The 14,564-nt window shown below is 39.9% G+C and overlaps 1 protein-coding gene across 3 annotated transcripts in view; it reads right to left on the reverse strand.

The window, feature by feature from the left end:
• The window catches only part of LOC111145067 (heparanase 2 (inactive)), a 667,951-nt gene that overhangs the window by 149,473 nt on the left and 503,914 nt on the right, over nt 1-14,564 (reverse strand). For all 3 annotated transcript variants that reach the window (XM_022499683.1, XM_022499682.1, XM_022499681.1), the window contains one exon: nt 12,769-12,862. In XM_022499683.1, the coding sequence (XP_022355391.1) occupies nt 12,769-12,862 (94 nt within the window). The remainder of the gene's footprint in view (nt 1-12,768; nt 12,863-14,564) is intronic.

Consider the following 14,564-nt stretch of genomic DNA (forward strand, 5'->3'; position numbering starts at 1 on the left):
TGTGTGTGTGTGTGTGTGTGTGTGTGTGTGTGTGTGTGTCATCAGCAAAAGGAGAGGTAGAGTCTAACAGGCAGATAACTACTGTGGAATCAGTAATGTACCCTGAAGTTCTGGGTTTTGCCACACACTAGTTGTGAGATATGGGGCTTGTTATTTTCTGAACTTTCTTTATCAACATGTGAAGCCATGCACTGGGAGTAGAAGAAACTTAAGTTCCTTCTAAATACAAAATGTTAAGCTGATCCCCTTACCTCCTATTCCTCAACAGTCAAGAGTCTCTTTGACTATGTAAGTTAAAATTTCATAAAAAACAAGAAACAGAAAAAAAGAGTCAAAATTCAGGTAAATAGTGAGAGTGGTAGAAAAAGCCATTGGAGTAGATGAAATTACTTAAGGAGAATACCTAAAAATGAGACTAGATGGCTAAGGGTTTCCATTCCCAAACATTAAGGCATTATCAAATGCATTTATTCATTCACTCAACCAATACTTATTTGGTGCCTGCTGTATGCCAAACAGACTCTAGGGGCAGAAATACAGCAATGAGTGAAACAGAACAAAGCTCTGCTCTCTTTGGCTTACTATTAGTCCAGTGGAAAAGACTAAAAATAAATAGTAAACAAAGAAATTTAGAAATAAAAAGAGCTAGGAAGAAAATGAAACAGAATAATCTGAGAGAAAGTGACTCGGCCGGAGGGGCAGGACTGGATACTTTAGATAGTGCTCAGGTCACCCCCCGAAAGGTGGTATCTGAGCCTAGACTTGACTGAAGATGGAACCAACCCCTGATGGATCTGTAGGAGGAGCTCAGGAAAAGGACAAGATATGGAAGCAGGACTGTTGTTTGTAGAACCAAGAGAAGGCCGTCTGGGATACAGTGAGTAAGGGAATGTGGAATATGTGGCATTTAAGAAACAAAACAAATGAGGAAAGGGGAACGAAAGAGAGAGAAACAAACTAAGAAACAGACTCTTAACTATAGAGAACAAACCAATGGTTACCAGAGAGGAGGTGAGGAGGGGTTGGGGGAAATAGGGGATGGGATTAAAGACTACACTTATCATGATGAAAATAGAAAATAAAATAAAATAAAATAAAAGCAGTCTTCCTGCTGAGCAGGGAGCCCAACCCAGGGCTTGATTCCAGCACCCTGGGATTATGATGTGGGCCAAAGGCAAACACTTAACAACTGAGCCACCTAGGCGCCTAGTCTAGCTCTTTTAAATGAGGAATTGGTTCTGGGAAATGGTTGGATTTGTAAAATACCGTGTACATAAGATTCTGCAGGGACAGAGACACTGTATAAAGAGAAGTTCATCTGAATGCTCTTCTGACTTGCAGGGGGATTCATAAGTAAACAATTTATAAACTGTTGTTATTGGTGAGGTAGCACTGAGGAGTGGTTTGGGGCATGGACTTGGCACTCAGATTGTCTATGTCTGAATCCTGATTCTATGGTTTACTCACTGTGTGACTTCTCTGAGCTTTACTTTCCTTAGTTATAAAATGAGAATAGTAATAATATCCATCTCTGTGCATGTTATGATATTTAAATGACCAAATTTTTATAAAGCACTTGGAAAGGTATCTGGCTTATTGGTAAATTCTTAAAGTCAACCGAATGTTAATCTAGACCACTCGCCTTGTCTAAAGCACAAGAGTTGGTTGGGTTCAGGGAGCCTGGGTGGCTCAGTGGGTTAAAGCCTCTGCCTTTAGTTCAGGTCATGATCCCAGGGTTCTGGGGAGCTCTCTGCTCAGCAGGGAGCCTGCATCCCCCTCTCTCTCTGCCTGTCTCTCTGCCTACTTGTGATCTCTGTCAAATAAATTAAAAAAAATAAAATAAAAAGAGGTTTGGATCAATCTAACATTAGAGTTGGCTGCTTGTCTTTTGGATGTGTTTGTGGAGGTAGGTAATAACCCAGATGTGCTAACTAGCAGGAAAAGGTCTACTTAAAATTTAAAAGGCACATGGATAATTCACATTAACATAATTAGCATTCAGAGTAGTTCATTTACCGAGTAGTTCATTTACTGACATTCAGCACAGGAGTAATTCCCGTCCTTCACTAGAGAAGCCACGTGAACAAAACACACAGTGAGGTAGGATTTTTATGTACAACTTAAACCAGCTTTTATGAGATGTTCTGCAGGGGAGAGATTTCTAGAAAGTATTAATACTAAAGGCTCTGGGACTAGTTGGTACAAAATCAACAAGGATTTTCTGAGCATTTGCTATTGGGGACATAGTGAGAGGTTTGATGAATTGTTTGTCTACGATGAGCAGAGATGACCATCATGGTGAAAGGTAGGGGAGGTACTGAGGCTGGGGGCTGGTTAGGACTGGGGAAGAAATCAACATGGGCAGAAGAGGAGAGAAAAAAAAAATCCAGAAAAGCACTTGGAACCAGCTGCAAAATTCCCTTAGAAAGTGAAACTCTAAGAAAGCGAGGGCTATAGTTCAACACTGTGGTTTTCTGAGTAAATATGATTCTCCCTGTGCTGGAAGAGAGAAAATTGGAGGACTGGAAAGAACAAGGGTACAGTTCCTGGTGAGAAATGATGTGCTAAAGAAGGTCATTTTAAGGAACACGTTGCCTGGGGACAGGGAAGAAGTACAAGTGTTCCGATTACTGGAATGAGGGTAGAGAGGGGCTGGGTGGCGGGCTCCCTTTCAAGGGTTCTATTGTCCTATAAGACTTCTGCCCTTGGGCTCAAGTGGACAAGGGAACTGTGAGGCACCCACAGAACAGCTCAGCAAGTGGCCAGTGGCTGCTCCAACTCCTTGGGCCTGCTGGGGGCAGACTGATGTGAAGGGAAGCCTCCAACTCCCTTCCCTCCCATCTGAGGGGTTGAGGACATCGGAACTGTTCCATGTGGCTGTGTTGAGAGAGCAGGGGTGAGAGATAATGAGGAAAAACCATACTGAGATATATATATATATTTTTTTTCTTTGAAGTTATATTTCCCCTGCCACTTTTTTTTTTTTTTTTTTTTTTTTTTTTTTTGGTAAGGTAAAAGAGAAAACAGGAAAATAACCATTTATGTGGCACATTTTCAAACCTGGGCTTCCTTTTCCTGTTTCTCCAAAATTGTGACTTAAGTCTTTAACAAAGACACCCGAGAGCCTGTTTTCAGCCACTGGCTGTGCAAGAGATGGTAGCCATGTAACAGCAGACATGTTGTTTATGGTTATCCAAACCCAACACCTTCCTTAATGAGAAAGGAAGCAATAAAACAGGAATAGTGGACAGGCCAGCTGGGCTAATCAGCCCTGGCAGGAGGCCCAACCTCCGAAAGAACCTGGAGCCCATTAATTCCAGCATCTCATCTACTTGGAAATCAACCTTCCCCAGGACCTTGGGAAGAGCAGTAGCTCTCTGAGTAACCAGAACTGGTCCCCTAATCACTGGTTAGAAGGCAAATAGCTTCAGGAAGCTTCTTAAACCTACCTATCCACAGCCCTCTTCTCGGTGGTACCTCTGCCTCTTTGTTTCTTATTGTATTGACTAGAGGTCCAAGTAAGAGTTCAATAATGTTTTTTCTGTCCATTCCTCTTGCATATTTTTGACTCTAACATACCTACTATATTAGAAGAGGAAGGGATCATTCCATTTTGACCCCTCCTTCCTCACTGTCCCTTGCTAAGTCCTGGATCTTATCATTTCTTCCTTGGTCTGCCACCTCTAATCTCTTCATCCACAAGGTCATCCCCCATGCTGCCATTTGTTAACTTGTAAGGTCCCTCCACAGCTTCAGAACTTTCACTGGCTCTCCATTATTGGCAGAAGCACTCAATCATGTGCTCACAGAAGTCTGTGCTGTTAGTTGGGATATATGCTATGTTAATACTGAACACAGCTCTCTAAGGAATGGTTTACTTAAAAAGAATAGGGGCACCTGGGTGGCTCAGTCAGTTAAGTGTCTGCCTTTGGCTCAGTTCAAGATCCCAGGGTCCTGAGATGGAGTCCCATATTAGGCTCTCTGCTCCATAGGGAGCCTGCTTCTCCCTCTGCCTCTGCCTCCCTCTCTCTGTCTCTCATGAATAAATAAAGAAAATCTTTAAAAAAAAATAAAATAAAAAGAATGGATTCTAAGATGTCACAATAACATTCTTTTCATTCACTGAAATTATGAAATGTTTCCCTAACTGGGAAAAAAAGCTAAGGAGCCAGTAAGTACACACAACCCCTAGTCTGTTTTACTGATTTGTCCCTGGGAGTATGTTAGACATCACAGAATGATGATGAGAACCACCAGCCCTCAGGATACATGCCAGCTGCTTCATTTAACTTAGTATCATAGACCCTTCACAACGACCGCTTAGCTGCCTCTTCTTCCCTCCCTTCCCACAAGACCTATGGTTCACCACACAGAGTGGACTTACCATTTTCCAACTACATGACCTTCTTTTAGGTTTTTACTGATTGCCTCCCCCCCTACCCACATCTCATCCGTATTACCTGATTTTTTTTTTTTTCTGGCTTATTTCAAATGTTACCTTCTCTGTAAAACTTTCCTCAAACCTTTAGAAAATAAACTCATTTCTCCTCTGGACTCCAAAGTTCTTCAAAACTATCTCTGACCTTGACCTTATTAAACTGAATTGTAATTTTCTGTTTGTCTGTCTTCCCTACTATAATGTAAACAGCTTGAAAAAGCCACATTTTTTTTTCCTGTATAGATACCTTATAGAAATAGGTAAGTACCTGGCATGTTGCTTGACAGTTACTTTTTTATTAAATACCTGTTAAAGAATATGATAATGAAATAATTTATTTGTTAATAAGTGGGAGATATAATATTTTACTGATGAAAAGGCCAAGTTTCAGTGAAGATAACTAAAAACCTCAAAACCTTAAAAGCAAACACCAAACCATCACAATTCCAGTTCAGGGGTCTACTTTCTATTTGAATTTTCTCATTTGAGGAGACCCAGAACCTTCTGAGTGACCAACCTGCCTCATATTTAGTATGTCCTTCTTAGGTTAGACACACTGGGCTATTCTGAGCTCAGCTATTCCAATATCTCATCACATTCTTCCTGATTTATTTCTTCTGTCTGATGTACTTCCTGTCAGTTTCATTAATTTTCTTCTATATAATTTATTTTTATCATCTCCCTGTTCCGGAGTGCCACATTTACCCATTTTCTTTTGGTATCAGATCAATTTTTAATTTGTGGCTTCTGTTTCTATGGCATTTTAGGATTTAAAATTGCATTCTGTTCTTGTTATCTCCAACCACAGAAAAGCAACTGTATGTAATTGCAACAAAATGTAAAATTAAAATAAGAGCATACACAAAAAAAGATAAAGTTCCAGGGAAGGCAAGGAAAGTATTAGCATATGCCAAAAAATAAGGTAGATTTCACAGAGTCCTGAAGTAAAGACTATGTTCAAGGATAAGTGCTAGCAGAGGGAGAGACTGGACAGCGGCTGCTTGCATAAGAATGACTCTTCTTCTCTTCCCAGTTCTTTTCCATGAGGAATCAACCCCCAGGCTTACTGGACGTCTCCCCACTGACAAGTCATAGTCAAACTCAGAAGTAACTTCCTCTCACTCAGGACAAACCCTATAATCCTCCCACTTCCATGTGGAAAATTGGAAGGTCGCCACAAGTAGCCTCTTCCTCCTGAAGAGGTTTTTTTGCTCTAAACCACGATTTGTTCCCAGGGCCATTCCTCTAAGTGTCCATGGGCAGCACATACCCACACATTGTCACTGCCTTGCACATAACGGGACCTCACTGCATTGACCAAAAGCCTGTGTGTATGAGACGTAAGAATGAAGTCCAGTGAATGAATGCAAATCACTCCTTGAAAAGCCCTGTCCTCTTCCACTAATATTGGGGTAATATATTAGACATTACTTAATATATAGCTGTCATTTAATTTTTACTTCTAGGACACCCACTCCAGATTATATGAACTGATCATGGGGTCAAATTGATCTTCTTTCACCAAGAACATTCAGTATTCTTTAAAAGCCTTCCTAATCCTGGGACTTTAGGAATATAAATATTACATGGGCTGTAAAATAAATGGCTAACATGTATGGCAGATGCAGAAGAGTGTATTGGGTAAGAGTGTGAGTTCTGGACTTAGGTGGCCCTGGCCTTGAATTCTGATTTTACGACTAGTGGCCTTGAACAAATGACTAGTTTCTTCAATGAGCTAGTAATACATGATGCAGTCAATAAATGGCACTGTAACCTAAAAGATAAATATGGTTACTATATTTCTGCAAATTAATAATGCATTTTCCACATTTTAATGGCTTTGAAATCAGAATGTTTTTCATAATACCAAAAGAAACTTGCCAGCTGTTTACCCTATCTCCTATCTGCTCCCCCTACAAGCTGTTAATAAGTTTATGGTGCATTTTATAATTGTTTCTGTTTAAGAATTAAGGAGATACAGGGGTGCCTGGGTGGCTCAGTGGGTTAAAGCCTCTGCCTTCGGCTCAGGTCTTGATCCCATGGTCCTGGAATCAAGCCCCGCATAGGGCTCTCTGCTCAGCAGGGAGCCTGCTTCCCCCTCTCTCTATCTGCCTGCCTCTCTGCCTACTTGTGATCTCTGTCTGTCAAATAAATAAATAAAATCTTAAAAAAAAAAAAGAATTAAGGAGATACAGTTCATAAGATGACAACAACTAAAACTTTGGAGCGCTTTTGTGGTAAACATGCCTTTCCAGCTAGATGCCCGTATTTATTATTAGTGTCTTCTATATGAAAGAGAAGAGTCGAAGATCCCTTGGGTCATACTGCTCATTTGCAGATACACAGCCAAGTGGTGTCAAAGAAAATAATTTACTGGGAAGCTCGGGAAGCTCAAACTTCTAGCTTCCTACTCTCCCAGGCCTCTGCTGGTGTCCCAGGTAGGGCCCTAGAACTGGGTTCATGTGATCAGATATACTTCTATCTATTCAACACTATACTACACAGTTAGCAGCAGATTAGTTTCTCCTGCATGAGAACAGCTGAGATAGCAGATCCAAATGTGAATGAGAAGAAGACACTACTTTACTTTTCTTGTACTTCCACCATTTTACTCTGCTCATTTACTTTCTCCATCCTACTTATTTCCCATCAGCTAACATTCATTAAGTACCTGCCAAATGATAGGCATTATGATAAATAGGCACTGGCACACTGAAATGAGCCTTTAACATTGCTCAGTGAATGGAAGAATCAAAAACTGATTTTTGTGGTGGTACTGCTGTTCCTAGCCTAGTAGTGCCATTTTTATTTTCTTATTTCTTCATTAAGAGAAGATTAACAGGGGCGCCTGAGTGGCTCAGTGGGTTAAAGCCTCTGCCTTCGGCTCAGGTCATGATCCCAGCGTCCTGGGATTGAGCCCCACGTCAGGTTCTCTGCTCAGCGGGGAGCCTGCTTCCTTCTCTCTCTGCCTGCCTCTCTGCCTACTTGTCATCTCTGTCTGTCAAATAAATAAATAAAATCTTAAAAAAAAAAGAGAGAAGGTTAACATTATCATTTTCTTCATTTTTCCTTTAGTTGTGCTTTTAGTTATTCTGTAATCCTCAACAATCACTGCTATTTTTATTCCCTTCCCCTTTCATGTCCTAAGAGGCTCAAATAAGTGGGTAAACCAGAAAAGCTTCTTTTTTGATCTATTAATTACTTCAAAGAGATTAAATATTCTTCTGCTTCATACTTCCTTGATCCTGTAACTAATGTATACTGGAAAAATAGGCCTCAAAAGAATTCATCTTAATAAATATTATAGTCAACCATAAGCAATGATATTAACAAAAGAACAATCATGGTCATAACATGAACCAGACAAATCATTCTCTCTACCATATATATTTAACACTGCTAGTCCTCTGTTCGCATGCTCAGAACTGAATAAATTAGATGGTGTCTGTCCTTCAGGTATTAACCTAAATGTCACTTCCTCTGGAAAGATTTCTTGGTTTTCCCTTCTTTCACACACTGAGGTAGATATTTTCCACCATGGGCTTGCATGGAATGGATGTGAGCACTCACAGAGCACCCTAGACATCCCTGTTACAAGAGTCATCACATTTTATTATCATTGCTTGTTTCATTAAGTGTTTTTCCACTAGACCACAAGGTCTAGGAGGACCCACCATGCAAGTCTTGCTCACCATTTTATCCTCAGGGGTCTGGAAAAAAACTAAGAATGTTATAAACAGTTGATAAGTGAAGGAAAGAAAGGAAGAAAGAAGGATGGAAGGAAGGAGTTTTTCAAATATTAGGAAAGCCAATTGTTTGGTTTATTTAGTATTCAAAATGCAATCATATGGGCAGTACTTTTGGAACTACTTCCCTTATGACTGGGATTTCACCAACTCCTTCCTGTGCTTATTGAATTGCTGAAAATAATACCAAAAAGTGTTATTTCCTCCTCTGATTCCTCTAGGAGATGCAGACACAAATCATAGAGTCTAAGTGACTTAAGCCAGAATGGTTCTTCTTGGTTCTTATGTCATTGTTTTGGAGTCAGACCAGGTATCCACACTGTACCATCTGCACTGTATCCTAAACATCACTTACTTTCCCATCTGACTCTTGCTTACATTGTGAGATTCTCAGCTCTCCCCTGATTCATCTCCCAAAGTACAGATGATTATCCCTATGCTAATGGAAGGGAGAAAATGTGTAGATCATCCAAAAGAGTGGCTTGTCCAAACATTGTCTCTTTTTGGCTTTCAAATACATAATATAGATTTTCATATACCAGAATTTGCCCACGGCTCAGAAATTCTTCTGTAAGTGGCAGTCCAAATTTGAAAACCACAGCTGTTTTTAGCAATTGAGTCACTGCCTTTCAGATGCCAAAAATATCACCTACCATATTCCCCAAGGTTCAAAGAAAGAGGAAAGAGGAAAAAAAGCAAAGAACAAGTTGAGGATAAAGGTAGCCAGAAGCTTCTTCAGTCATACAAATTATTATTAAAAATAACTATAATAGTGCTCACTTCAGCAGTTCATACATTAAAATTGGAATGATACAAAGATTAGCATGGGCCCTGCAAAAGGATGACACAAAAACTTGTGAAGTGTTCCATATATTTTACTGGAATAAAAATAAAAAGAAAAGAAAAAATTAAAAAAAAAACTAAACTGAATTAACAATAATATTAGCAATAAGAACTAGCATCCAATAGCAATTAACACAACAGGGCCTCATGTGACTTTCCTAATCTCCCTAAAAGGGAAAGATCATAGTATTCTTAGCACCCTCATTTTACAGATGAAGAAACAAAATTAGAGAGGTTAAGTGAATAACCCAAGGTTACACAGCTAAGCCTGAGCTCCAACCCAAGCCATCCGACTTCAAATTCCATATTCTATCTCTTATTCAAACACAGTCTCATCACTGATTTATCTAACCATTCCTTCATGAATTGATTTTGGTAGAAAACCTGCCCTTTTTCCATCACTGTAGGCCTAAGGGGAATCATTGGACTTTCTGTGAGCTTCTCAAAATAGAGTAGAAACAAAGATTCTACTTTTAGCTTTTAAATGAGGGATCTAGGTATATGCATATTAAAGTCTTACTTGGCCCTTCTCTAAATTGGTTTTGGAAGCTCCGGGAAAGAAGCGTGGCCAGTGTGTCCCAGTGTGCACCTTGGACTCTGATTTCCAGACCCTCCACCCACACACACAGGACCTCAGGAACAGCCAAAGCAACTTTTTAACTGGCAAAACATGGTGACCCTTCTCTGGTCTCCCAGTCCCCATCTCCCCAGAGCAGACCAGTGCTTAGTACCTCCTGGGCTGTGGTGAGAGAGATTCTTATCCTGGAGGTTGTAGCAACTGGGTCCAGGCTGCACAGCCAATAGAAAGGCTACCCCATAAATCAAATCTCAGGGAATCTGTGATCCAGCAACACCTCCAGTAGTTACACATTTAAGGCAATATCAGGCAAGAGCTTTGTGAAAGAGAGCTGGGAAAAGAAAATTAGACAGGGAAATGAAGGGCTCCTAAATGATACAGGGAGGATGAAACTGTGGCAGACAGATTTTCCAAAGATGACTGCAAAAATCATTCTAGTACTAAATGCTCTTCCAGAATCTTGCTACTCTCCCACCAAAAGGAATTTATTTCCTCTCTCCTTGAATCTCCATTGGTCTTGCTGACTGTCTCAATGAATGGACTATGATTGAAGTAAAGCCCTATGACTTTTGAGGGTAGGTTAGAAAAGGTGGTATGATTTCCACCTGACTCTCACTTCTGGGCATCTGACTTTGAACCTTGGAAGGAAACCCTGGTTACATAGAAAGTCCAGAAGTCGCTATTCCACTTATCAGCCCAACAAAGGTGCTAGCTGACAGCTGGCATCAACTGCCAGACCTGTGAGTGAACAAATCTTGTGATTCCAGCTGCAAGCCTTTGCGTGACCCCAGGCTTCAAGTCTTTCAGCTGAAGCTCCAGACATCATGGAGCATAGATGAACCATCCCCATAGGGCACTGTGGGGATTCCTGACCCATAGAATCAAAGGGCACAGTAAATAGTTGTTTAATGTCACTAAGTTTTGGGGTAATTTGTTGCACAGCAAGTCATAACCAGAACAGGAACCTAGGTCTGAGAGGACCTCGGGCATGTTCTGTCTGCAACAGCCAAAGGTGAGATCAGGTCTTACTACTAATTATAGCCATCCCCAGCCAGATGCCTTCCTCCTAAAGGTCATTTTTCTTAAGGGTGCCACTGTTCCTCCCTGCAGCTGTATGTGGCCCTCCCATCCAAGTTCGTTAGACTTTAAAAGGTCTGAATCTGAATCTCAATTGTGCACAGGGTTTGAGCCATTTTCTTTAAGGTTCTTTGGCCCTGCCTGGACAAATGAGAACATGAGCTTAGCCACTTATTTCAGTCTTCGAACATTCTGTGATGATTAAGAAGTATCCAGCCTTGGAGGAAGACAAGCAGTGCAGAGAAAGGGAAGAACCTAACTCCCAACACCTTTGTCTTCATTCTGATGTAGAGTTATGTGTTCTTCTTAAATAATTACATGAGCACAGTTAGAAACGTCACTCTCAATGCCATGATACCAAGAATCATTTTACTTCCAATGATAGCCCTTTAAGCAGGTCATTAGATTTGGTATCAGAAAAGCCCAAAATACAGGGACTTGTCTATCTCATACACTACTGTAACACAAAGACCGAGCATATTGCCTGGAACTTGGTAAGCGCTCAATAAATATCTGTTGGATGGAAGAATAAGCGAATGAAAGAAATTTCCTCCCTCCTTATAGAGAGTAGAGAATGATACCTACTCTCAGATTAGTATAAAGTGCTTAGAAATTTTCAGTGTTCAATAGAATGATATTCAACTGCCTTAAGTAATATTTTTCAACCTTTTTAAAGCAACTGTTAAACTTTAAAACTGTGAGTTTCTTGAAGGCAGAGACTATGTCATATTCCGTATCCCCAGCATGTATCCCTAGCACCTGGCACTTTGCCTAGTACTTGTTAAGTGCTCAGTAAATATTAAATATTTAAATATTAAAAACTAAATGAATGTCAAATGGAGACTGGCAGAGATATTTCAAATTATTTAGTTTGCCTAGGCTTTACATGGTAGGAGGCAGTGACAGATAAAGATGCTAGGCAATGCGCCTGATTCCCAGAGGGATCACACTGGGATGCAGAAGTCCAGAAGTCCTGAGGCTTCCCAGCTGCTTTGAGTTCCCTTTGAGAACACGGGGACTCAAAAAGATTTTGTAATCTGAGCAGAACACTGGTCTGGATACCAAAAAATGCACCACTTTATCAGTTAAGATTATACTCCAAATATGATTTTCTTTCACAGCTAATTTGATACATGATCCATTTATTCATTTGTTCATTCATTTATTCATTCATCCCATATTAACGGGGGTCATTTAACTGTTCCTATTTTTCTGCAAAAATTTGTTTAATCTGCTCAAGAGATAGGTGAGTGTGCAAAAGGTCCCTGTTCCCTGGAAAACTGACCTGACTGGGCAACAAAAGATGTGATATAATTTTGTAGAGGCAGATGGAAATTACAGACATAAGATCTTCACAATTCAGAATGAACTAATCCAGTGTATTTCAAAATGTGATCTGCATTGGGTAGAATCACTTGACAGATTACTATTAAAAATAGAGATGTCTGGGATCCACCACTCCAGACATACTAACTCAGAACATCAGGAGTGAGACTGCAGACTTTATGAGCAACTTCTGGTGATTTTGATTGTACTCAAGTTTGAGAACTGTTGACCGAAGATATCTTGCTAATGGGACATACATGCAATTGCTTAATATAATATAGATTTCCCCCCATCTCTACAAAAGTAAGATGATACTTGACTGATTCTAAAACATCTAGGAATAGCATATATATGGCTCAGATATTTAACACAATTTAGAATAGTGTAAACATGGCCAATGCCCCAGACCAGAATTTCACTGAATAAATATAACAATTCCCTCCATAAACTAGCCCCATATAAACCCTTGCAAAAAGAAAATAAAGTAAATCTATCCTTCCCTTAAGAAACTCATAATTTAGAAGCAAACTCTTAAAAAATAGTTGTTATTAGAATAGAAAAGCCTTTAAACCCAGAAATGGCACATTTAAACAGTTCTCAATTTGAAAAACAATAAACAACAATCATCAGCTGTGAAAGGGAGCTCTGGACTATACTATTTTTCTACCCTGGTTCCCACAGTGCTGACGTCCAGCTGGGACCCTGAGACCTTTTCATTGCTTACCCCCAAACTCACTCCTTCCCAGGGGACATTTACTCACTTTCTGAATTTTCCTAATCTGGTCAGAGAGTGTGTCTAACAGGCGAGTTTTCAGGAAGTCCATCACCTTGACCACCCGGCCATCAATGTAGCAACTGGAATAAAAATAAAGTAAGAATCAGGTAAAATCTCGAGCAGGAGACTATAAATACACTTCTCTAGCCAGAGGTCTCTGTCGCCTGAGGAAGCAGCCCAGAGTTCATCTGGGCTTTTACATCCTAAAAAGTTTTGACCCTGAGTGCTTTTCAAACAAGTAATACAGTTTTTATCTTCTTCATTTCTACCTCCATTTGTGGCATATATGGTGATTTTTTTCAATCTTTGTCACATAAAACTGCATTGTTTGCTCTGTAGGAGCTGACAGGAATCTCTAATACAAATTAAGTAATGGGGGAAATGTTACTTTTTTTCCCCCCTAGGAAGAGTAATTTAACACCCATACCATACCACCCCTACCCCCACCTTAAACTAATAAAGATATGTGAGAGGTTTAGAAAGAATATTCAAACATTTTTTATGGATTTCCACACCTTTTAATAAGGAAACAAATCCCAACCACAAAAATCTGATTTAGTATAGTGAGTGGGTCTCAAAGGTTTCATCTCTAGCTCACCTAGTAGTCAACCTTCTCCAACCACCTCCAGAGTAAAGAAATGGATGAATGAATGAATGAATGAATGAACAAATAAATAAATAAATCAGATAGATTAAATCTAGGTGCACTCTCTTAAAATAACAAGTTTTGCATTTACTGGGTATGGTGGTATGGGTTTTATTAGGTTGCTTAGGTGTAACATCAAGTTGTGCTGAAAATGTTGTGAAACTTTTGACCATAACAGGTCCATCCAGCTTTGTGAGGCCCTCTTTGTGAATCTTTACTCTGAAGACTCAGCTGAGACTGGCCCAGGTTTAGGTGACCTTTATTATCTCAAACTTCCCCACTCCCATCTTTATAAAATTCTGAATTAAATCAACTGAATTAAAATAAATGCCTATGATTCCTGAGTGCCTTTTCCAGTACACTCAGGTCTCCCCAGCTGATGGAATAGATAATGATAGATTATTTCATTTTTAATAAGCTACCAATCTATCAGTATGTATGATAGAACTATGTGAAAATTCTTTTTAATGTTAAATCCCCATACCAATAATAATGTAATAGAATGGTTAAAAAAACTTTTTTAAAATTTCATTTATTTATTTATTTAGTTGAGAGACAGAGAGAAAGAGAGAAAGCAGTAGCATGAGGGGCAGAGGGAGAGAGAGAGAATCTCAAGGAGACTCCAAGCTGAGTGTGGGGCCCCATATAGAACTTGATCTCAGAACCCTGAGATCATGACCTGAACAGAAATCAAGTCAGATTCCCAACTGACTGGGCCACCCAGGAGTCCCTAAAAAAGTTTTTTTTTAATTGCTTTAGCTGTAGTGAGTGTGGGACATGAGTTCCAGCCACTCAGCCTTCCCCTTAGCCTCCTTCACCACCTCAGACATTTCCACAGAATCCAATGTTTAAATTACTGGTATGCTGGAAACAACATAGATTTTGGACCCAGAGATATCTGAGTTCAAATTCCAGATCAGTTATTTACTACCTATACGACTTTAGACAAGATATGTGGCCTCTGTGGGCCTCAGTTTTTTTATTCTTTTTTATTTTTATTTTTTTAATTTTTTTTTTAAGATTTTTTATTTATTTATTTGACAGACAGATCACAAGTAGGCAGAGAGGCAGGCAGAGAGAGAGGAGGAAGCAGGCTCCCCACTGAGCAGAGAGCCCGATGCGGGGCTCGATCCCTC

This window comes from Enhydra lutris, unplaced genomic scaffold (genome assembly GCF_002288905.1).
Source record: "Enhydra lutris kenyoni isolate GAN:26980312 unplaced genomic scaffold, ASM228890v2 scaffoldscaffold12, whole genome shotgun sequence".
Lineage (NCBI taxonomy): Eukaryota > Metazoa > Chordata > Mammalia > Carnivora > Mustelidae > Enhydra > Enhydra lutris.